The sequence below is a fragment of the Heteronotia binoei genome, chromosome 4 (genome assembly GCF_032191835.1).
Source record: "Heteronotia binoei isolate CCM8104 ecotype False Entrance Well chromosome 4, APGP_CSIRO_Hbin_v1, whole genome shotgun sequence".
NCBI lineage: Eukaryota > Metazoa > Chordata > Lepidosauria > Squamata > Gekkonidae > Heteronotia > Heteronotia binoei.
In genome coordinates, this window is record NC_083226.1 from 130,847,845 (window position 1) to 130,874,072 (window position 26,228).

The 26,228-nt window shown below is 40.5% G+C and overlaps 1 protein-coding gene across 1 annotated transcript; it reads right to left on the bottom strand.

Moving 5' to 3' along the window:
* Positions 1 to 836: 836 nt before the first annotated feature.
* Positions 837 to 24,579, bottom strand: LOC132569547 (V-type proton ATPase subunit S1-like protein). The gene is made up of 7 exons (XM_060235739.1): positions 24,413 to 24,579; positions 14,160 to 14,200; positions 12,085 to 12,146; positions 9,036 to 9,268; positions 6,449 to 6,499; positions 4,311 to 4,554; positions 837 to 2,086 (listed from the first exon to the last, which is right to left on the bottom strand). The coding sequence occupies exons 1-7, from the start codon at positions 24,505 to 24,507 to the stop codon at positions 1,784 to 1,786; spliced, it is 1,029 nt and encodes a 342-aa protein (XP_060091722.1). The 5' UTR covers positions 24,508 to 24,579; the 3' UTR covers positions 837 to 1,783.
* Positions 24,580 to 26,228: the final 1,649 nt, after the last annotated feature.

Genomic DNA, 26,228 nt, shown 5'->3' on the forward strand with positions numbered 1-26,228 from the left:
GATGGCAAATCAGGCTCTGCTACAAGTCTATCTATGAGTTGCCACCGGGAACTAGCAGCTGTAGTACAGCTGCAAGTCCCTATGGCCAACTTGTATGGTTCATAACATCTAGTTAGACTCTAAGTCCTTGTCTATTGTGCATGAGCTTTCAGAAACAGTTTCAGGCAGGAGTCAGAAGGATGATCCATGTGCGTTCTCAGAAACCACCCATGGTACACAGCAAACCATTCTTGAAACTAAGGGGAATTTCAAAAGCAATTTGCAGCTTCAGCTGAATGTGGTCTTCTGTTTTATGAGGGGAAGTTTTCAAATCCTACTGTGTACAAGGTCTTGTGTGCTCTGCCCTATCCCCAGAGATCTTGGACTCCCAGCATTTTTGTTGTTACTCTTCTGGAGTAAAATTAAAGAATCACATGTAGAATTAAACATACAGCATGCTCCATGGGAGCCAATGCTACCCCAAAGAAATCCAGATTTTTGCCCTTGAAAATTCATAAGGATTGTAAAGATTTGCCTAAAATAGGCTTCATTTGTAACCAATGTGTACTGAGACAGGTTTTAAGTCCTTGTGAAGGACTCTGTTCATACAGTTGCATAGTGTAAGACATCCGCTGCCTAACCTCTGAAGGAAAATTTATTCAGGTCTATTTCCCTCTCAGGTTTTTTTTATCAAATGCAGTTTAAAAAGGTTTGTAAATAGGTTATGAAGACAAGTGCTTCAGCTTTCCAATATCAGAGTCAATCTTTGCCTCTGTAATTTAAATCTTTCCTCTGAGGTTGCTTTTTTTTTTTTACTTTGTTCTCAATGACACAGTTGGAAATTAATGCTAACAGCCTCACTTCCTTTGATCATTTATCAGAGAAATCATTTCGTAAAAAACATTTAGCTAAATATCAGAAGAATAGAACATCAGAAACAAAATGCTGATAACTTCACTGTGATACTACAAATGGGAGGAAATTTGCCCAGGCTGAGGGCACCCTTGGAAAAGCATCCCAAGAAGGAGACCCACCGAAAATCTGCATGGCATATCAATACACAGCTGACACAGTTTGCAGAATGTCTTCAGAAGGAAGAATGTCTTCAGCTGCTAGTCGATGGACATATGGCATTTCTGTGATGCAAACTGGTACATGACAACAAATGGTCATGTTGCAGATGATCAGCAATTAACAGCACTTTGGACCACTGATTTTGGAGTCCAACATACAGCAGAGCAGGAAAAACTCATTGGAGTGCTTAGACCAAGTGCATCCATTCCATTCTGCCCTAAGCCACCAGCAAAGAATCTATAATCAACCATTGTGAGCAGTGCAGATCAATTCATGTACCTCAGTCTTTCAGAATCCTCTGGTATCATAGCCAAAAAAAAGCAGTCTTCAGTGACCAACCACAAATTAACTTTTGTCTTGTATTGTTGATTGTGCTATTTTACTTTAGAGGACTCCTGTCAGTTTTCAAAGTGTGACAAGTTTTGTTTTGCCAGCTGAGGGTTCTAGCCATATATTTTAATACCCTCTCTTATCATTCTCATACATTCCTGACCATTAGCCAAAATCTTCTAAATGCAATATAACTGGGTTCTTTTCTTTGTTTCTAATGTTTAGTGAAATTAATAGCCACTGCTGTAGTACACTGACATTTCTCTTCACAATCATGAAGACTAGAAATCTTTCTATTGATATCAAAAGCTGAGATTCTCAAAACTCTAACATGAGCTCACAGGATGTGAAAGTGCCTCAGGAGTAGTTTGTTATCTACTTGTGGAACATACAGACACCGCTAAATATAGATTTTAGAGAACTGTTGGCTTGTAAGTTCATAGGCTTCATTCCCGTTATTCCGCAGAGGTTCTTTTTCATCTGCTGTGTCCATGTCTTTCATCTGTGGAAAATAGGCAGGAGATGCTTTGCATTCATAATGCCTGTCGAGGGATTTCAAGTGTATCAGCATGTGGAGGGCATAGGCCAGAACAAGAAGCAAAATCAGAGACATCACCAGGCCCATCAGAATCGCTGGCGGGAATAAGGAGGCACAGTCTTTTGCATAAGCAAATTGTCCATCTTCAATGTTAAATCCTTGAATCTATTAAGCAGGGGGGAAAGTGTGAATTAGAAATCTCCCTTATCTTGGCTAAAGATATTTTCATCCCTATTGCTAATGAAGACATGAATGGTTGTATATGGCATTGGTATTAGCATTCCCCTGGTTTGAACTGACTGTGTTATTACTGCTGACACAAAGAATCTATGATGAGTTGATTTGTCAGGAAAGATTTGCAGAGTTCTTTCTGTTTGCAAAATCAATCAATGTTGGTGTTCAAGAAACAGCCAAGCACCACTGGACAGCCTTTCCTTAACTCTTTTTGGACTGACTGCACTGTTCTGACTCATTTGTCTGTTATTCAAGTCCTGCCATCTTACCTTCCACATAGCCTGTTAGGTCAGTGGGGGAAATTTGGGGGGCAGATCTAAAGACTGGGATATATTCAGTTACCATGCAATACTCACAGTGCAGTTTAAAGCAGAGTTAACCCTTTGAAATGCACCAAAATGTGCCACCATTCTTTGGCAGTTTTGTGGAGAATAAGACAGTGCCAAAATAATGGTATTCGACATACATGCACCCACCTGTGAAGCATAACTGATATCTCCCATCTTAGTTTTCAGGAGGGTAGTAAAAAGAACCTCTCTTTTTATCAAGTATTTGGGTTGGCCTAAGCTTTGTTTATTGGGGCATGATTTGGATAGCAGTGCTGGATGATACTCCTTGGGCCTGTTGTTCTGTATCGCTCCCAACAGCTGATCTGTTGTTTAAGCAGTACTGTTTTGTGCTTTTATATGGCACTGCATTACCACCTGTGAGCATTTGTTGTGACTTTTGTGCTACTGCACAGGCAACAATCTGGCACTGGATGGGCAGACAAGAGAACAGACTTGACCTGTCTGTGTGCCATTGCCAGGCATTGAGATTTTCCTGCCCATGACCAAGAGTGCCACAGATTTCTGTTGCTTATGCCACAAGTTTTCCAATCAAATTCATGGAGTGAAATAACCACCAGCACGCCAACTAAAGGAACTCCTATAGGATCTGATCAGAGACCAACAAGCCATACAATTGGACCATTAATTTTACCAGACTACCTCTGATTACATTTGAATACACAAATAAAAACTGTGGCACTTTCAAACAAATCAGGATAACTTGTACTTTACAACCTGAGTGATTCCTCCTTGGCTAAATTGTCTGTTCTGTTAGCTTTGCCCTCTTGTCCCTGCCCCCTTATCCTCATAAGGAGATAAGAGTCAGTAACAGGAATTATATCCTCTCCTTAGCTGACCTCATTAACTGATCCGAGCGCGATCTCCTCACAGAACTGTGGAGGCTGCAGTCTTCCCCAAATCACTTACATTGTCTATGAGATAAAGACATTAGGGCAGTATGTGTTTTTGCCACCAAATGGGCCCTTTCCTCTCACTGGGGAGGGGCTGTGGCTCAGTGGTAGAGCATCTGCTTGGCATGCAGTATGTCCTAGAGGTTCAATCCCCCGCATCTCCAGTTAAAGGATCTGGCAGCAGGTGATATGAAAATAGCTCTGCCTGAGACCTTGGAGAGCTGCTGCCTGTCTGAGTAGATGCTACTGACTTTGATGGACCAAGGGTCTGCTTCAGTATAAGGCAGCTCCATGTGTGTGTATGTTCACTGTAAAGTTTAGATATGGAATGTGTGATATATGACATCACCGTGATGTGTGTCACTATGCTGTGCATTTCTATGCTCTTCTTGCAGCTACATGATGTCATATCATGTGTTTCTGCAACTAAAGGATACAAGCAAGAGGTTGAAGACTTAGACACACAGCTGCCATGTTCCACAGTAAAGAAACGTGGTGTCATAGAGGCTAGGTAGGCTATGATGGTAAGTACCATTAAACTTAGTGGGATATTCTTCTGACCAGCTGTGCTTGGGATTGCCCTATAAGCCAAGTTAAGTGTGGGTGGTTTCTTGATCACTCTATTATTTTCTTCTTTCTTGACTGAAGATGACAGGCTGTTATTTAAGAATACAGAATCCTACAGAAAGATTCTGAAAAGTCACTGACAGGCTGTTTGACTCACACACCAAGTCTCATAAGAGTTGTGAAACTATACTCTCTCATATGTCAAGTACAAGAATTGTCTTTCCTGTTTAATCTTTACCTCTTATTTCATTCCTGGAGATTCTTGTAATTTGCTTACAGTAGGTAATTAAGCATCCTTGATAACACAGACAGAGCTTATTCTGCTTGGTTTTGCTTTTGCCATATTACCTGAAAGTCAATAAAAGTAATTTCCCAGAGCCTGGCTGCATCATTTGTGGAGCTGGGTGTCAACAGCGCATCATATCTCTGGAGGTTGCTAACATGTTCGCAGTGATAGGAATAACTCGCTGGAGCATGTATTCGGGTTGCATTGAATGTTGCTTGTACAGAATGGTTGTATATGAGCTGGATTCTATGCAAGGTAAACCAGTTTTGAATAGACAGCTTGTAGTAACTGTTTGTAAGCATAAATCTAGGGAAAACAATCAGAAAACAAGAGAAAAGAACAACAATTTAAGTATATGTTACTTTGTCCCAAGGGGATTCACTAAATTCATTTCATCTTTGCATAGGTTGTCTCTATCAGGCCAGAAAGTATTCTTTGTTTCCTTCTATCATCAACTCCTCTGAAGTACCCTCCCATGTAAACAATCAGAAATTGATAAGATAGTGCCAAAGCAAAGATGGGAAAGAAAATTATTTCCTCCATGTCTTGCTAGCCTTACTAAACCCCCTGATCACAACTTCCTTATTTCTGTGTTAAGTATTCAATAGCACTGGTAGCATTGATTGTATAGGAATGCTGTGTTTTTAATGTTTTTAAAACTGCAACCTAAAAAATAGAAGAGACACACAAATCTAATGTTTAATTTTGCTTGGTTTCTGTCTGATGCATTATCCCATTCTAAGCTCTTTCAAATATTTGTTCCATAGGAAGGTTGTTGAGAAACACTGAAATTTGCTCATGACCTGCCCAGCACGGAACGGAATTTCAGTACAGGAAGGATAAATGCAGTGCTAATAGTGCCAGCCCAATCTCATCAGCCATGGGAAGCTAAGCAAGGCTTGCCCTGGCTAGCATTTGGATGGGAGACCTCCAAGGAATATCAGGGTTGTGATGTAGAGGCAGGCAACGGCAAACCACCTTTGAACATCTCTTGCATTGAAAACCCTACAGGGTCACCATAAACCAGCTGTAACTTGATTACACTTTCCACCACCAATAGTTCCTGAAATTTTTCATAGAATTTATTCATTAAGCACTCAATGCTGAAACATTTTTGGCCAAAGTTTAAAAAAATTAAGCTTCAAATATATTTATTTATTTAAGGAAAACCCTTCACTTTCCCACTGAAAGAAGAGGGGAAAGAGTGCTAAACTCTGACTGGACAGTGCTACAGGTATATGGGGTCCCTGACCCTAAGGGGAAGGTTTCATAGCCTAAATAGGCTCCAGAACCCATCACTGATTCTTGATTCTTAGATTGCAACTGCAGGCCTTTGCCTTGTACCAACTCTGCGTGGTTTTCCAGCTGAACCTTCTAAATGGGTAAAACTGATTTTGCATTTGCCATTCATACTCTGGTAATTACCAGATTAGACTCCTAGAACATGATCCACATTGTACTCTTCACTACCCAAAGGAGTCTTGGAGTGGCTTACAATCACCTTCCCTTCCTCTCCCCACAATAGACACCCTGTGACTAGGTAGGTGGGGCTCAGAGAGTTCTGAGACAACTGTGACTAGTTCAAGGTCATCCAGCAGGCTTCATGTAGAGAACTGGGGAATCAAACCTAGTTCTCCAGATTAGAGTCCATTGTTCTTAACCACTATACCACACTGGATCCACTACACCACACAAGACCCTTGAAGATTGTTTAGAACCTCAGGTCTATATAGAATGACTTGGGTTGCCAATGGATAGATGTAAATTAGTGAGAACGAAGTTTATTCCAGGCACAATATAAGCTGCTGCTCATGACTTTAAGTCCTATGTGATTGGCCTAAGTAGTCAGGGCATGAATTCTCCTATGAGGGCAGTTCCAGATTCAGTCCTGTAGGGAGAGGAAACTGTTGTCTATCAGAAACAGAGTGGCTCAGATTTGGGAAATGTGCTTTCCACCGATGATTGTATTTGTCTCAACAGTCTCTTTCTTTCGTTCTATCAGACATTTGAGAATTAACGGAAGCAGTTTTTTTATTGTTGCTTTTAGGTCATTTAAAATTATTGTATCGTATTGTTAGGATTTACTTTATATTTCTAAATTTTTGTAAACTAGCTTGTGAACATTGTCATGTAAAAGGTGTCCAGAAACATTATAATTAAGTAAGATTATGGATTAAGGAAAATATTCATATCTACCTACCTGATAACAAATCCCTTCAAATTGTCAACATCACCAAAATTAAGGGAAAGCCTATGGCAAAAAACAAAGGGTTTGTTCAGATGAAAAAGTGTAAAACTGTATAAAACAGGAAACACAAACTAAATTTATATACAACAAGGTGTCTAATGTTGTTGTACAATCTAGAATTTCTAGTCTAAACAACCTTACTGAAGTTTGAACACGCTTCAGTACTGCTCATTCTATCCTCACTGTCTCAAGTGATCAATGGGTAGAGCAAAGCTTTGCCGTGAGTCCCTGGAGAGATGTGTTCCACATATTATTTCAATCAGGGCTGAGAACAAAGGGCTGGAAGTGATCACCTTATGTTCTTAACCAACTCATGGGGAAAAGGCTCTTAGGATTATGAAATAGGCTTGGATCCACTGAATCACAAGTGGAATTTCAGTCACAGAATGTAGCTTTCCTGCTGGATCTTTGTTGTTTCTTTTCTGAAAAGTCGTCCTTGAGGGTTGAGGGATGGGATGGATATGGCTTAAGAGGATATAGAAGGAAAGAGGAATCAGCAGAAATTTCCCCAATACCAATGAAAGAGCCCTTCTCATTCAACGGCAAGACTTCATGAGACAGGAATAGCATGTAAACAATATATCAGCATACCAATCTAGAAATCAGTCATTAAGGATCATTAATAATGGATGGAATCATAATCTCTAATGAACTAGGTACAAAACTTTAGCTGAGAATCTCAACATCAGCTGTGCCTATCTACCTTGAGACTGCACCTTAAAAGTTCCTGTTATTTTATTTATTTATTTACTTACTTACTTACTTCATTTAAACCCCACCTTTCTCCCCAATGGGGACCCAAAGTGGTTTACATAACTCTCCTCTTCTCCATTTTAATCCTAACAACAGCAACTCCGTGAGGTAGATTAGGCTGAGGATGTATGAGTGGCCTAAGGTCACCCAGCAAGCTTCTTTGGCATGATTTGAACCTGGTTCTCCCAGATTCTAGGCTAACACTCTAATCACACTGGCTCTGTTGTGGAGCTGTATGGAGGAGGTGGCTAGGTCATATGGAAGATTTTAACAAGCAGTGCTGCAGGTCCAATGATGTTTTTGGACCACACTAGTCAATGGAAGTCTTTACACAAGCACTGTCTTAACATTCCACAAGCAGCCAAAAATTATAGAGAGAGAGCACAGGTAGACTGCACCAGTTTACTCCCCTGGCCCTGCCTCTCCCCTCAGTTGACACTCAACAGAAGTGTCAAAACGGGCAATCTACTCCATCCCTGTCTTGACAGTGTGCTGTACTGTCTTCTTGATTGGAAACATCTTTCCAATACCCCTCTTAGGACATAAGTCTTGCTGACCTTGTGACCTCTTGAAATGAATTTGAGGCACTGACAGTACTCCCCGGAAGACATGGAGAGATTTAGGCCCACACAATGTAGACCACCTCAGCTCCCAGTATAAAGACTCTTGAATGCATGATGTGTTGCGTTGTACAGGAAAATGCCTAACATACCACATAGACATGGCTCCATATCTGTGGTGTTGAACAGTTGAAGACTTGAATGGTTATTTGGGCATAATTCTGGATTCTGTGCCTATTGGTGCTTGTGAATACATACAGTCTTCAGAAACTACTACCAAGAACAGGTTTTTTGCCAATACCACTACTGGATCAGTGATAGGGATGAGCACAAACTGGCTCACAAATCCTTGTTCATGACAAATTTTGGCCAGTTTGTGGTTCACAAACTGCAGCCCAGCCATGAACCTCCAGAAACTTTTAAGGAAGTTTGTGGAGGCTCATGGGGAGCAAAAGGTGGGGTTGTAATACCTGCTTTCTTCTCGCTGTGAAAATTGCCATACCTGAGCATAAGGAGCAGGCTGCTCACAGCAGCTCAGCTGTTTATATCAAAAAGGAGCTGAGTGCTGGAACAGTTTGCTCCATAAGACTCAGTTCTTTAAAGGTGCTTCCTTGGGTTCAGCTCCAAGCCTTTTAAACCAAACAGCTGAGTGACACTCCACTGCTCAGCTTTTTGGGTTAAATGGCTCCCAGCCATTTAAACCACTGCTTTCTGCCCTCTGGTGCTTTCCATGAGGAACAATTTCTGTGATTTTCCATGGGGAACAAAAAGCAGTGGTTTAAATTGCTTGGAGCTATTTAAACCTCTATTTTCTGCTCCCCATGAAAAGTGGTGGGGAGCAGAAAGCAAAGGTCACAAGCCAATACAAACCAGCTCAGTTTGCAAACCAACCTTCCAGTTCATATAGGTTCGTGGTTCAGTTCATGGTTCAGCCATGATAAACCAAACCACTATCCCTAATCAGTGACAGAAAAATACCACTACTACATTTTGTGAACATTTCCAGACCTCATGCAGTTCAGGTTTTGAGTGGGAAACAAACAGATTAAAAAAGGTAAAACAAGCTTTTAGTCACAAAAACTCTACAACAGAACCAAAATTCTTGTCTTTTGGAAAAGCTTTGTTTTGATGGATAAATTTCACATTGTAGCTCTTAAATACAAAAAAAGAGACACAAACACGGATTTTTCTATGTTGCAACTTCCCATTATATGACATAATCTTACACAGCATTTTCTTCACTGCAGTTTGAATCAGCAACATCTACAGTTGCATGAACACCAAATGCCTTGTCTGTTAGGTCCAGCTGAGTTTGATTCTGAAACTTAATCATGATTCTTCTGGCCCAGAAAAGTATGCAAGGGCTCCCATTCACTGTGACATTAAGAGGACTGTAGTGACTGTGGATGACGGACTCTCTCTCTGAATTCTCTTTACTGCTTATGTTGTAATTCATAACCTGGGTAAAAAGATCAAAATTGCAGTTAGAGCTTCCAGACAGAACAATAAATATTAAGTGTGGTGTGCCATGAACACCTAACCATTGGAAAGACACCTAATCCCACTTACTCCAGTAATACTAGATTTCCATAAAGTATTCCACTCTAAATGGCTTGTGGGACACACAACATTTTAGTGTTTACATGCTACCACAAGTCACCCAATATAAAGGTCAATATGGATCAGACACAATAAGTGCTGTGGTGGGCATTCAAATCCTGGCTGAACCACAAAGCTCATTAAGCAGACTTTGATAAATCACAATCTCTCAATTTCACAGGATTGTCCTGTGGATAAAATTAAATGAGGTAAGTGTTGCAAAGCACTTTCTGTTCTGCACCATAGAAATCTTAGAATCATAATCCTCAAATGAAGACCAAGAACTGCAAAGACACAATATTCACTAATTTGGAGACAACAAGAGGCACACATAGAACTGTAACTACATCAGTGTTCTAACTGGAGAGATTTTTGCAGTATTTTCTCAGTACTTCACTTTTATTCCAGATTAACTAAGGTGAACAACAATTTGTGCTATAAAGACTTGGGATTTACCTCTACAAAGCATTCCACAACTATGTGATCATCAAAGATCGTACTGCAAACTGAGCCCCAGCTCTTTGATAACAGTCTCCAGACTAGATTCCTCTCTCAGAGAAAAATCTGAAGTGGTTCTTTTAAACTCATTTAAAACACTCTAGTATGTGTTGTAATTCATTACCTGGGCAAGGGACTTGCAGTTAGGGCTTTAGAATGCCTTGTTAGAATGCCTAAAACATCATCCCTTTCCCTCCCCCAGTGAATCTATGCACAATCAAGTGTTTGACATACAATGAATAATAAGTATACATGGAGACTGTGTACTTGTTTAGAGATTTATACCTTCTCTTATACTCTTAACTCAGAAAGGGCTCCCAAGGTAGCTTCCAACATAGATAAAGAGCAATAAATAATACAGAATAAAGCCTATTAAAACAACCACAATACAATAAAAACTGGCCATAAAATCAGAGAACTTGCCATTAATCAGAGACCAATAGCCATAAAATGCAATAGAACAGCAGCTAAGAACACCAATAATGGATATCAGCTTTAGACCACAAATTCATAAAATACGATTATATGATTTAACCTTCCTCTACTTAATTAGAGCAGAGTTCAAGTCCAGTGGCACCTTTAAGACCAACGAAATTTAATTCTGAGTATTAGTTTTTATGTGCATACTAACCCTCTAATACTGTCTCTCAATGGGCAGTGAGTTGACCTTAAACAGACACTGGGCCAAATCCCAGGCTTGGTAACAAAGTCACTGGGTGTATTTCAACACATATTTATCTTCATTCTGCAGTTTTCCAGTCTATAAAATAATTATTCTTTGTTTATTTCAATTACACCCTTCCCCCCAATAGTTCAGAACACTAAGCATGGAAATCTATTATGATTTCTCATCCATGTTCTGGCCTGGTTTCAGAAACAGGATTATACCAGGTGCCCACTAGAGTTGCCAGGTCTGTGATGGAAAAAACATGGAGACTTTGGGAGTGGATCTGGGAGAGGGTGGGGTTTGGGGAGGGGAAGGGGAAGGGCCTCAGCATGGTACAATGCCATAGAGTCTACCCTTTAAAGCAGCCATTTTCTCCAGGAGAGTTGATCTCTACCAGCTGGAAATCAATTGTAAAAGCAGTAGATCTCCATGTCCCATCTGGAGGCTGGCACCCCTATTCTATTGAAAGATAAGGCAAGAATGGTTCTGTGCATTTTTGGGATAGACAAGCTATAAGGATAAACAGCAGAAGCCAGCAAGCAGGAAGATGAACTGCAGGCTTGTCAGGATCCACAACCAACAGCTGGTGCAGAACCATTGACAATCTCCAGCCCTGAGCCAACAGGTGAAACTAAGTTAATCATTCCCAGCCCTCTAGTATCACCTACATCCTTTGAGCACCACAGACAGAGGCTACGAGCAGAACTACAGGAGTGACCACAATGTGCTCGCCTCCTGGCCCGATGCCAGCTGCTTGAGTAGTTGCAGAAATACTCCTGAGCAGCTGGCTGCAAGTTTGACCCTTAGACACAGGCCTATATAAACCAGCCAAGGGAGGCTGTTAGGTGTGGAAGCAAAAAGTAATTTTACTGCTGACTCTGTGACCACTGTGTTGGACCCTGCTGGGTAGAAATCAAATCTGTAGCAGCAGTTGAGGAGAGAGAGAAAGTATGAGAGAGATTTAAAGGTGGTATGAGAGAGAAAGAAGAATAGTTCTTATGTGTTTGATGGAAGGAGAACAAGAAAAGGAGAGAGAAAGTGAGACAGAGATTGAGAAAGTGAGACACGGTAGGGGAGAGAGGAGGAAGCAAAGGGGAGGAATGGGATGGATGCTTCTGCAACTTTCTTGTGGGTCTCCACAGGGAGCCCTGATCTGGCAATGGTACAGTTAACTCTTCTCCCTCACACACCCTTTCCTCAGTGTTAACCAGTTTCTGGACTTACAATTTTAGCTGATAACACAAAAAATGGGCAAATGTGTGTTTCACTGCCAAGCAATCTGATTTAACTACATGTTGAGCACATTCCAACACATACCCAGAGCCACAAATATGGTATGATGTTCACAGATGAAGGAACTTCACATTAGACATGGTACCATACTCTAATGCACAGACAATGTATATACTGAGATAAAGTAGCATAATATCTACCCTACAGAATTCAAAAGGAAGGCACTGTTATCTATCCCATGGAAAAACTTACAATGTACTTTTATAGTACCTCCATACCTGTGCAATTGCTACTTGCTGTAAATTAAGTTTTGGCTTCACACCACCATCGTATCGTCGGCCTGCAGAAGAAGAAACCTATCAACAGCCCAGCTTTCTGCAAGGATAAGAGACTTGAATACAAAGTCCTGTTGCACAGTCCAGAATCACTAAAACAATACTAAGAAGGAATTCCAATAATAATCTGCCTCTCTCCCCATTTAAAGTCCCCGTGGCCAGCTGGCTGGTGGGGTCTTTAAATAGGGAGGGAGGCTGATTGGTTCCTTTCACCTCCTCTCTGCAAGGAAAAGCAGCCCCGAGTCTTCCCCTTCCCCAGAGAGGAGGCAGCACTTTTGCGCTGGTGCTGCCCCCCCCAACCATTTTTTGAGTGGGGCACATTTTTTTTTATTCTTGCCTCCACTCAAAAAATATGTAGATCTGACCCTGCATCTGTCTTCCTCTTTATTTTCTCTGATTGCAAGTTCCTTGGCAAGCCATGAGAGCCTCTCGTTTATTGTATCTTGTGGCAGTTCCATCCACCACAGAGCACTCGGGTAACGTAAGAACATAAAGAACAGCTTGCCGGATGACATCAATGGTATATCTACTCCAGCATTTTTCACACAGCAGCCAACCACTTGCCCTGAGTCAGAGCAAAGAAAAAAGGCAAGGGTATAGAGGCCAAGGCCCTCTCCTTTTGCTTCCTCCTAACACTATTATTCAGAAGTTTGGTACCTTTGTAGATGAAGGCTCCCTTCAGTCACTATGGCTAATAGCCACTAATGGACCTCTCCTCCATGAATCTTCTAACCCCAGAAGGAGAAGAATTGGTTTTATACCTCGCTCTTCATTATCTGAAAGAATCTTGGAGCAATTTACAATCACCTTCACTTCCTCTCCTCACAACAGACACCCTGTCAGGTAAGTGGGGCTGAGAGAATTGAACAAATGAACATATGAAGCTGCCTTATACTGAATCAGACCTTCGGTCCATCAAAGTCAGTATTATCTACTCAGACTGGCAGCAGCTCTCCAGGGTTTCAAGCTGAGGTTTTTCATGTCTATTTGCCTGGACCCTTTCTTTTTTTAGTTGGAGATGCCAGGGATTGAACCTATGACCTTCTGCTTACCAAGCAGATGCTCTACCACTGAGCCAGCATCCCTCTGAGAAACCTGTGACTGACACTTCATGTGAAGGAGTGGGGAATCAAACTTGGTTCTCCAGGTTAGAGTCTGCCTCTACACCAAGCTGCTCTCAGTTTTCAGTGCTCATGTCCATCACTACTTCCAGACTTTCCTGCACTCTGAATCCTGTGTGTGACTTCCCCATTGCTGTATCTCCTTGTCCACCACTCACTCTTCCATTTGGGCACACCAGTTCACTTCCCACCAAAAGGAACAGAAGTGTATATAGGATAGAAGCCACAGACATTGTGGAGAAAGCAGGAAAGGTTGCAGGTGGCTTCATTTTTTCCTGTTTATTAAATTTCCTTTCCTGTGAGGGAATGAAGTCCTTCTCACTGTTCTCCCTTGTCCCTGCACACTCATGGGGGAAATTCTATAAGTTTTTCATTCACAGAATCATAGAGTTGGAAGGTACCTCCAGGGTCATCTAGTCCAACCCCCTGCACAATGCATCAAATTCACAAATACCTCCTCTCCATACACATTAGAAAATATTCAAGGCATTTCCACTGCAGACTATGAAAGAAAGCATAATCTGAGTACTACTGCGTATGCAAAGCCAACAAAGTATTCCCTAACTCTTTCTTTATTTTGTAGGCTGTATTTTCAGAAGATAGGGGGATGCAGAAGTTAAGGTCAAATGCCCAGCCAAGCCTTTTTGCACAAGTTTTGTATAAGTATATAGGTGAATGATGAGGCAAGTAACAATCACCTGTTTTATACAAACAAAATCTTGTGAAAGCACGGAGCCATGAAATATCCTCAAGCTTTGACCAGATTTTCACAAAGATAAAATACTTTTATTGGGCTTTTATTTCATGGTTTTATTAGGAACTGTGTATTAGTGAATAAGAACATCTCTATGTGATACTATCAATAGCACTTCATTAAAAGGAACTTTGAAACCTTACCATTTCTTTGGAGCAGGTCTTGGTCAGGGAATACAAACCAACTGCAACAGAGCAAACACACAAACAGTCAATGGGCAACTGTGTTATTTTTCAGTTTGTAGACTGTATTTAAATTGGAGAATCTCAGTGTGTAGCTGTCCTGCAATTTCAACATGTCTCATAGATAACATTTATTTTTTAAAAATGGGAGTGGATTTTCCAGCATAGGCATGCCTTCATGAATGTTTTCTCTAGCCCCTCTACTATAAACGTATTCTGAGTAGTGAAATGCTTCTAATTTTCTCTCACAGCAATCCTCATAAGAGCAAATGGAGAGCCAATGTGGTATAGTAGCCAGAGTTTTTGAACTAGGATGTGGAAGGACCTGAATCCACTCTGGATGACCTTGAGTCAATAACTCCCTTCCAGCCTAACATATCTCACAAATCTGTTGTGAGGATAAAAGAAGGAAGAAAATCAAATATGCTGCCTTGAGTTCTTTGGGAAAAGGGAGGGATTAAAGCATACACGGCTGACAGAATAACAAGTATTCACTTCTAAGGTAGAAATCAAAGAAGTAAACCTAGTCAGTGCCTGGAGAAAGTGTCTGATCTTTTTCTCTTTATTTAATTCAATTCCATATTGCAATGTGTTTACTTGTCCCACCAAACTTAAAGGATACCAGTGAGAATCAAGTGTACCAAATGTCAAGTATATCTCATAAATCTATTGTGATTAACAAATCAAAATGTCCCAGGATGTTTCTATATGTGTCTAGAATATATGTGTTTCTTTAAAATAAACTTTATGGTCATTAAAACTGAGCTTTTCATTCTAGAGGGACATATTATAGCAGGATGTTTGCCATGTTCAAGATTAGTGATTGGGATGGGAACCTGTTTTGAACAGGTAACTCAGAACAATATAAAGAGAATGCCAGAGAGTGTTCCCATGACAGAATTGTGATGATTAATTATATCTTTCTAGAAAGATAAAACAACTGGACATAGCCATGTCATATGATTTAGCATGGCCCTAGAGAAGTTGATAGTAAATTGATGTTCACTTTAGTAGTTCATCTCAGAGGATGCTTAATTGGTTTGAAATATCTATTAGCTGACACTTAGGACAGGCTGTCTGATGTCTCCTAGAAAGCCACCTGAAAATGAAACCATGCTTCACGCACAAGTAACAAGATTTTACTCTCAGCAGGAACACATCCACAAAATGCTAAACCTACCTTCAGAATGAAATATTCATAGCTCAACTAGTAATCCAACAGTGAGAGTTAGCTGTGAACTTCTGCAAAATACCACAGATTGACAGATACAATCGGCAGTTTTCTATATCTCCAAGGAGGCAAGAGGTAGACGCAGCAACAAAGAGATCTCTTTGTATGACTGTTATTTGTGTCTTTTGTATTCATAGATTGCCAGGCCGTCACTGTGGTATCTAGGAAAATAAGATGTGTTCTTTGTATTCTGCCTGCTACAAATGGTTCAGTGAATTGCCTTACAATGTGTAGATGTGTTTTGTGAACATTTTTTTCTGTTGTAAAGTAAGATGATTGTGAATGATTGCCCTAGCATTATTAAGGATAATTTCACACAGCCAAAATCAGTCTCAAACTGGCCGAACACAAGGCTGTCTTAACATTCCAGTCCTTTCCCTACTGGCTATAGGTCTCAGAATCAGATAAGTTTCCTTGCCCTATTATTCAGGGGGAAAGAGATGGGCACCATACATGCAAACAATTTGAGTGTGTGTTTTAAGTAGTAAGAAGTTTGGCACTAAAACAAACACTGTAATTTTGAGAAGAGTGACCATTCTGCAAACAAAAATTAATCCCACTTGTCACAAGTTTCAATCATCCAATCCCCATGTTATCTGTTGGATGTATGATTAAATAATATCTATGTAAAACAGTTTTGGCCAATGTCTATACATCTAACATATTGTCACTCAATGCTTAATTTTAATGAACCTGTTTTTAGCACATATTTATTTAACAGAAACAGCATTCATAGCAAATATCACACCAATTTAATTCATTATTACAGACACCCTGGTTATGTGACTCAAATTTCTAGCATGAGCTGAAGTGGTCTCCCCTACAGGAATAATAGCATGTTATTGTATGACACCCTCAGGAGCCTTTATGTACAGATTTGTCATCTGTCCCTCCACTGAGTCACTGTACTCAAAGGAACCAAAAGGAAACCTGTGCCACAGCACCTATAGTTTGATAGAGCAGCTAACCATACATATGCACTAAATCATGCTAGCTATGGGAGCAGATACTGTGATGAAGAGCAGGAAGATTTCTGGTATCTAAACACAGGCTACATTTATTTATATCATCATATGTGTTTAAATAATTAGGGAGCTTTAAAGGGAAAATATGTATGTGACATCACTTGGAAAAACCCCAATACTAAATCAAAAACTACTTTTTCAACTTTGGAGGAGAAGGGAGGGGGCCATATGGGACTTTTAAATATGCTGTATGGATCATGGCCCATGATAGCCAATTTGGTGTACTAGGAAGGATCTCCAACTTGGGCTATTTCCACAATAATGTTTTGCTCTGCATTAGCTACTGCAGCACTGCTTTAGGAGCAGTCACATCTGTTCTGTCCCCCCCCCCCTTTATTGTGATCATTTATAAACCTAGTTTGATATGATCTTTTTAGAAAGATTGGTCAAAGCACCTTTGGATGTCATTCTTCAATAGTCACACACACCAGAAGGCTTATTTTTAAAAAATTGAATTGCTAGAGTGCTGTTGTGTTATAGCGCTATAATAGTCTACTGTCACAACTTAATAGTACTCAGCTTTCATTTTGAAAGCATCTAACCCTGTTTATTCCAGAGTGATGAGGGGAAGGAGTACATTTCACCCTATAACACCACAATAAAAAAGGCTAGAGAGTTTTAATGAAAGCTGGAAACTAGTGGAGCATCACAACATATCATTATAGTACTATCATGATCCAGCAACTCCCTCTTCTTCTTTTTAAATCTCTCTGCTAGAGGAAGGTGAAATGGTAGTATGGGAGGAGGGTGAGGAAAGGAAAATGCAGGGAAAACTGCTGTGTGGATACTCCATTGTCACTATGAATTCTGCATTAGCAGCATCAGTGAGAGCTAGACAGAGAATCGTCACCATTCAGAAGCAGCCTTGGACTAAGGCAATCTGAGTTCAAATTAGGCATTAAGTTTACTGAATAACCCTGTCTAGTCACTGTTGCATTGCTCAGGACCAAATCAGTCATTTGTTTAAAGCAAGTTGAGTTGGATGGGCCATCTCCACATAACGTGACAGTTTGTATTGCCTAATACTGTTTGTTTAAGGCCAATCACTGACAAGCAAGTTGAGCTGAATAGTAGTTATTTTGAAAGTGTTTCTTGAAAATCTGATATTTTGTACAAACCTATTCCCTCTGATTTATTGTAAAGATGGATCACATTGCTTCAATTGCTCTGTATGTATGACAACTGTTAAACATTACTTTTCTATATTTCTGATTGTGTATGAGTAGAATAACTCACATTTTAGTATACAGAATTCTTTCAAATACAATGTATAGTTTAGCATAATTTTATGTGCATGAGTTTGTGTGTGTGTTTAACATCCCTTTACACTGTAGCCCCAGTATATTTGTTACAGGAGCAAAGCTAGACATTCCATGTTCAGAGTTCCCAAGAATTTCCCCTCCCTTTTGGAGCAACAGTCACAGAGAACTGGCAGTAGAAAGAAAGCTATCCCTTCTCCTCCTGCCATTTTCCTGACCCAGTATGGCATCTATTCAGGGTTGCCAAGTCCAATTCAAGAAATATCTGGGGACTTTGTGGGTAGAGCCAGGAGCAAGGATGTGACAAGCATAACTGAACTCCAAAGGGAGTTTTGGCCATCACATTTAAAGAGATCACACACCTTTTAAATGCCTTCCCTCAACTGGAAATAATGAAGGATAGGGGCACCTTCTTTGAAGGCTCATAGAATTGGACCCCCTGGTCCAATCTTTTTGAAACTTGAAGGGTATTTTGGGGAGAGGCACTGGATGCTATGCTGAACATTTGGTGCTTCTATCACAAAAGACAGCTTCCCCAGAGCTCCATATAACCACAGATCAATTCTCCATTATACCCTATGGGAATCGGTCTCCATAGGGAATAATAAAGGAATGCCCAGCAGACATTTCCTTCCCCACACCCTTGCTTTCTGATGACCCTGAAGCAGGGGGAGGGCCTCCAAACCAGGAGATCTCCTGCCCCCACCTAGGGATTGGCAACTCTACATCTGTTATTTTATAAGCAAAAAATGGAACTTGGGACAAGTATAATTTAACCCTCCATTTGAACTGCTTCACAGACTAGTTAAAAACCATGCTCATAACCCAAAATGTCTTTGACAAAGGCCTACCATATAAATGTAATACAAAAACAAACAGGCTGTCAGAGACTTTGCATTGCCTGCAGCAACTTTAGTTCTTATGCCCCACCATAGTCTGTGATAGAATAATTTTCAGACATTTCTGTGGCGCTTCACACTGTTCCCTGGTAAACCAAAACTATCTCCTCCCATGCTACCCAGTCCACCAAATGTGAAGAAAGTAGTGACTGAAGACAGGGCCTTTTCTGTGGTGGCACCTCACCTCTGGAACTCCCTCCCCTTTCAGTCTCTAGTGCCATTTCACATGCTTTTAGGTACCAGACCAAAGTAACACAAATTTTTAATGATGGATTGTTTGCATCTTTTCATTAATTTGTTTTTAACAGTCTGCTTTTGTTCAAGGATAGTTATTATGCTGCTGTATGACCTGGTATAGTCCAGTCTTGTGAGATCTCAGAAGCTGAACAAGGTACTTGGATGGGAGACCAACTAAGGAAGATTGCATGGGAAGTCAGTGGCAAATCACATCTGCTTCTCATTTGCCTTGAAAGTCCTTTACAGTTGTGACTTGACAGCATTTTTGTGCATATGTCCAATGGCTTGTTTTTATATTGTGATGTTGTTTTAAGTGTAAGCCACCTTGAGCATGACAAAGAAATAAAATGCGGTCTTAGACCTTTGTAGTAACTGTGGTATAACTGACATAACTGTTCTAAACGTCTCATGGGTACTGGCACTAACAAGTAATGTATTCCTTATACACCCATCCCAGGCCAGAGCTCATTTAGAACCATTACAATTTGTTTTTAATTCAATTTAATTTTTATCATTTAAATGTTCACTTCTATAGGCATTTATATACCTTAGAGGAGAATAGTGCAGAGTCTCCCTTTTGTGGTGATATTAACTAGACCAGTGGCAGCCTGCAATCTGGTTTAGTTAATTTCACCATTCTAGTTACTGTCAGCTTGTATACATTGAAGTTTGCTTTATTACCTGAACTGTTTATTTACTGCTAACTCTCTCTCTCTCTCTCTCTCTCTCTCTCTCTCTCTCTCGGCTTGACTTCGCGAACGAAGATTTAAGAAGGGTGCAGTAGTCCACGTCTGCTGCAGGCTCGCTGGTGGCTGACAAGACCAATGCGGGACAGGCAGATCCGGCCACAGTGGCTGCAGGGAAAAGTCTGATTTGGGGTTGGTGCTGTAGCAGCGCGATTCTTCCTCAATCTCCTTTTGTCCTCAAGACCAGCTATGCGTGCGTTCTCAAAGGAAGAGACAGCCTGGTGGATGGTGTGCCTCCATGCTTTGCGATCTGAGGCTAGGTCAGACCACTGGTGATGGTTGATGCGACAGGTGCCAAGGGATTTCTTCAAGGAGTCCTTGTACCTCTTCTTTGGTGCCCCTCTATTTCGATGGCCGGTGGAAAGTTCGCCATACAGAGCAATCTTGGGAAGGTGGTGGTTTTCCATCCTAGAAATATGCCCTGCCCAGCGCAGCTGCGTCTTCAACAGCAGTGCTTCGATGCTTGTAACCTCCGCCCTCTTGAGGACTTCAGTATTGGTCACAAAGTCACTCCAGTGAATGTTGAGGATGGTGCGAAGGCTAACTAACTAACTGCTAACTACTTACTGCTAACTAACCCCATGCCTATTGCTGTATTAACCCTAGTATTGTAGAAGAATGTGAAGGATGGCCGGGAGGGATGGCCGAGGTGCCAAAAGGCCTTTTGAAGTGCAAAACATCTAACCGGTTCCCAGACGCCTAGCGGAGACGAGCAAGGCCACAGCAGGGGAGGAGAGACAGTTATGTAGGTGGGAGATAACAGGCGCCCTGGCTATCCTCAACAGAGGAGCCCCAGTTTTATTATGGGAAATGATTTAAAACCCCTATGCTTTGATGTGTATCCATATATGCTCATGCTTGCACCCCTCTCGTTATTAGTATCAACGAACTTGCGTAGTGAAATGCATTGCTGTAATCAATAAAAGGAAACTTTGTTTTTAAAAAAGCTAAGCCTGTTCATTGTTGAAACTTCAATGCCCCTTCGCTGACAATTACATGTATGAACCAGAGGAAATCATTTCTGTGAGCTCCCTCATCTCAGTGAGTCCTCCTTTCCATTCATCTAGATCTGACATTGAAGATCAGTGTCAGGCCAGAGTTGAGGTCAATTCAGTTGTTACCCACTATACATCTGCATAATTTATGCCTTCTGTAAAATACTTAAATGTAAATAAATAAATAAAATGGTTAACCAATGTGATATTAGACTGAAAAGATCCTCTGTAAAAAAAAAGAATGTAAATGCCTGCTATGAAATGACACTAGTCATCAACAAGGTAAGAAATGAGTGACTTATTCAGGTTCATGCAAAAGAATGGGGTTTGAAAACTGCTCAATTTTAAATGAATGTAACTTATTCAGGCAGGTAATTATGGCATTAGTGTTGCCAAAGGAACAAAATCACATTAAGTGTTTTATTTGTAACGTTATGTTAACCGGGAGAGAAGATATTCACAGATTTTTACAAAAGTTTCAATGGAAAATCAAGTAGTATAAAGTCCAAAGTCAACCAGATTCTTGTATTAAGTTCTGCATTATTCTGAAAGTTTCACTTTTATAGAAAGGAAAGGAAAGGTCCTCTGTGTAAGCACCAGTCGTTTCCAACTCTGGGGTGATGTTGCTTTCACAACGTTTTCATGGCAGACATTTTACGGGGTGGTTTGCCATTGCCTTCCCCAGTCATCTACGCTTCCCCCCCAGCAAGCTGGGTACTCATTTTACCAACTATGGAAGGCTGAGTCAACCTCGAGCTGGCTACCTGAAAACTCAGCTTCCACTGGGTGTCTAACTCAGGTCATGAGCAGAGCTTAGGACTGCAGTACTGCAGCTTTAACACTCTGCACCTGGACAGCAAATGACATATAAGAACCAGAAGCCTGAATACTGATGTACATCTCCATTCACATAGAAAGACACATCCATTTTTTTCAAAAAGGCTTGCAATTCACAGGTGGCTGCTGGCAAAGATCTTTCTTGCTAAGCAACCATTTGTTTATCAGCGATCCAAGTGTATTCTCTTTTTAATGACTAATAAACTTGAGGGCAGTTCCAAACTGCATCATCTCCAATTAATGTTGATAATCTACCAACACAAAAAGCTGCGTTGGTCAGTTCCTAAAAATAGGAATTTGATACAATAGTAGATTATTTGTGATTGCTGCTCTGTTGTGCCCACTGAACCTGCTAGAATATTTGGACAAGCAACAAAATGGAATTTGCACAGGATGCAGGTGAGCCTTCTGGATTCCAGATATGCCAGTTTTCATCCTCATGTTTGAAATGCTCTCAGTAGTACAGTTGAGATCCAAAGAACTGCAAAAGGAGGTCACCTTTCATGCCTCTCTGAGTGTTTTAATCCTACACACACACATACACACACACACTATCACCTAGAAAGCTGCCAATGACTCTTAGGAACTGCAAAGGATCAGGGCTGGATCTAGAGGGGGGTGCTTGCCCTGGGCACCAACGGTGGGGGGGGGCCCAAATTGGGTATGGAGTCAATTGTATTCTATGGGACCATAAGACAGAATGACCCAAAAGGGGGTGTCATTTTTTAATCCCCCCCCCCCCCTCAAAAAACATGTAGATCCAGTCCTGCATAGGATTCAGCACAGCAGGCTGCAGCTCCTGGGAAATCTGCAGAAATCGAATTCCCCTCCCTGGAGTACACAGAAGTACCTTCTACTCGCAGAAGGAGACCTTCTGGCCCAACAATGTAGTCCTGCAGAAGAAACACCTGCTTCATACTTGTTGATAAGTGGATGAATTAGGTACCTATGTTCTAATCCTATAGACATGCTAAAAAGAGGTAAATTAGCATGAGTTTATTTGCAGCATTTATACCTCACCTTTCTTCTCTTATGAATTCTATTTAAAATTCTTCTATGGTGTAGCAATGGGAGAGATCTAAAACTACAAACATATTTTGAAGATAGCAATTTGAGTGTATCACACACAGCAACTCAGAAACATTTTCGCTTTTATGGATTTCACTGAAATTGCACTGTGAGGAAAGATTTAAAGGGGAAAAAATCTAACAGAAGATTTTGAATTCTCAACAATGGCAGATTCTTTCTCTGCTAAAAAAAAAATTCTCCAGATGGACATACAATTATCAAAATGTAGTTGCATTGTTCAAATTATGATGAACCAATTGTTCAGTCAAATATATAATAAATGGCTACCAAAAAGACTTTGGTGGATGCTTGTATGATTTGGATTTGACATCAAAAGCCACCAAAAGACATTTGTAAACTCCAGCCTCCAAAATGCCCAAGACAGGTACAGGTACATTAATCAGCTCACCTGATACCTGCAGCTTCAGAGTCATGATGAACCCTGAAATCCCAAATGTACTAGCAGATTCAGTGCAGGCAGCACAGAATAGTAACTCCAACTCTCTCTCCTATATAGTTCAAATTAGGGCTTAAGATTCAAATATGTATTCTACTAATGCTTTAATAAGAATTCCCAGGTATTCCTGTTTTTAAGAATACATTCCTTTTTTAAAAAAAGGCAAGTGCAACGTGCTTAGGACTTTAGAGCTCTTGAGCAAGTATGATCCACCGACTCTTAATTAAACAGATTTTCTAAAAAGCTAAGGAACCCACCCTTACAAAGGACTTTGATTTGTTTATAAGGTCAGCTCTTTCAAAGTTTCACTTGTTCCTCCAGTTCCTTTATTTACCACTGTATCTATATTACACTGAGCACATGAAAGGGTATTTCATGTTGCATTTAAGTTTGTCTTATTTTCTAGTTGTTTCCTGATCAGGATGGCTTTTTGTAAATAAGATGAATCAAAGTTACGCTTTGGGCTTATGGGCATGATCCTGCTTTTGTTAAAATAAAATCCAGGACCCAGGGCCTAATACTCTGAAACAGCTTGTTTAATCTAGAAACATAATCATACTTCATGAATACTTTATTAGAAAAATAGCCATTATGTGGGAACATTGCATGATCACAGCAAACAAACAACTTGAATGCTACATTATGTTTTCGTTTATCAGTTAACTGAGCCACAGATATCTTAATACAAGCTTAAGCAAATCACCACATGCCCCTGTTACCCTAAATGCACAGACCTGATCACTCACGGTGATCCTTAGCGTTGTTACCTGGCCAGCTATTACTAGCTGTGAGGCACAGTGCATATTAATTCAACTGAGCTGTTTTCCCATCCAGAATGATTTCTTTCTATAACTTTCCTTGACTCAGACACTTGCTGAAATATTTGAGAACTGTCTGTAATGCATGAAAGAATAGATCTTACACTAGATTTACTTATTTTCCAGTAAAGCTGAACGTATACCCACTTCTCTATAACACACTTGTTTGGAAATTTGTTTAAAATCCTGCATATAACTGTGTTTTGGGTAGTATGTTTACACACCCATTCTCTTTCATTTTTATCTCTGTTATTAACACTTCAGAAGGATGGTGAAGTCACAAACTCAAAGGGGGGGGAAACTGCAAAAGAGACTGTTACCATCCAGAGTCTTTAGATATAAAACCATATGAAAGATGCTTCATTTAATCAGCAACATACAATCCAGTTTTCTCAAGAGGAGTCCCACTGATGTTAATAGCCCTGCTTTTGAATAAATGGCATGCAGCAGTTGGTATCATTAATTTTGAAACACTTTTGTTCTGCATAAATTTTGCAAGGTTTAAAGAAAGATAAAAGAGTCTACCCCTTACCTATTTTACCTTTTAAAAATTCTAGCCCCACCATGCAGACACAACAAACACACCACACCATTCATTCAGCTATACCCATGCTTTTTATTCAAAGGCATGAAATCACCAACCTCCTCTCCATTCTTCCGAACAATTGGTCCACGGATGCTGTAAAGCTCACAAAGAAAAAGAAAAGAAAAAGCCTAAATGTACTGTTGCTTTCCATTGAGAGAAGAATCTGTCTCTCCAGCACATCTGCTCATATGTAGCAAAGAAACCTGAGCCAGTATTCTCAGAATCCACCTGATGGACAGCGGAGCCAACCAATAGGAAGCAATGTTGGACACCACATGAGTTGCCATGTATTGTCTTCCATACATAATAAAAGGCTGTCTTAGTCTCTTGAAAACAGCCGGCTTCCTTTTGCTAAATGGAATTGTTGTTAAGGAAGGATTAGAGACAATAGAAAACCTGAGGAAAATGCAGCTAATATAAGACTGATCTTTTAATAAAAGATGTTAAAGCTAGCCCTTCGTAACATAAATGCAGTTAATTTGGTTGCTGAAATGCTAATCCTTCCTAAAGAGCACAGAGAGATCACTATTTAAGAATGGGCTGAACATTTCAATTCAGAGAGAGAGAGATCACAATCTTTGGAGAACATGTCCAAGGCAAATGCACTGAAATGAATGGCACAAGGCTTGCAAATAAATGTAGTTTTCCCACCAATTTTTCTTCAAAAATATATGTTGTGTACTGCATTTTAGAAACCCAGTATTTTACAATATATTTCCTTAAAAGTCAGTCTGTCATAAGAATATAAGAGAAGCCATGTTGGATCAGGCCAATGGCCCATCCAGTCCAACACTCTGTGTCACACAGTGGCCAATATATATATGTGTGTATATATATTATACACATATATATACACATATTATACATATATATGTGTGTGTATACACACACACACACTGTGGCTAATAGCCACTGATGGACCTCTGCTCCATATTTTTATCTAAACCCCTCTTGAAGGTGGCTAAGCTTGTGGCCGCCACCACCTCCTGTGGCAGTGAATTCCACAGGTTAATCACCCTTTGGGTGAAGAAGTACTTCCTTTTATCAGTTTTAACCTGTCTGCTCAGTAATTTCATCGAATGCCCATGAGTTCTTGTATTGTGAGAAAGGGAGAAAAGTACTTCTTTCTCTACTTTCTCCATCCCATGTATTATCTTGTAAACCTCTATCATGTCACCCCGCAGTCGACGTTTCTCCAAGCTAAAGAGTCCCAAGCGTTTCAACCTTTCTTCATAGGGAAAGTGTTCCAGCCCTTTAATCATTCTAGTTGCCCTTTTCTGGACTTTCTCCAATGCTATAATATCCTTTTAAAGGTGTGGCGACCAGAACTGCACACAGTACTCCAAATGAGACCGCACCATCGATTTATACAGGGGCATTATGATACTGGCTGATTTGTTTTCAATTCCCTTCCTAATAATTCCCAGCATGGTGTCGGCCTTTTTTATTGCAAACGCACACTATCTTGACATTTTCAGTGAGTTATCTACCACGACCCCAAGATCTCTCTCTTGGTCACTCTCTGCCAGTTCACACCCCATCTACTTGTATTTGCAGCTGGGATTCTTGGCCCCAATGTGCATTACTTTGCACCTGGCCACATTGAACCTCATCTGCCACGTTGACGCCCACTCACCCAGCCTCAACAGATCCCTTTGGAGTTCCTCACAATCCTCTCTGGTTCTTACCACCCTGAACAATTTAGTGTCATCCGCAAACTTGACCACTTCACTGCTTACTCTCAACTCCAAATCATTTATGAACAAGTTAAAGAGCATGGGACCCAGTACTGAGCCCTGTGGCACTCCACTGCTTACCGTCCTCCACTGCGAAGACTGCCCATTTACACTCACTCTCTGCTTCCTATTAATT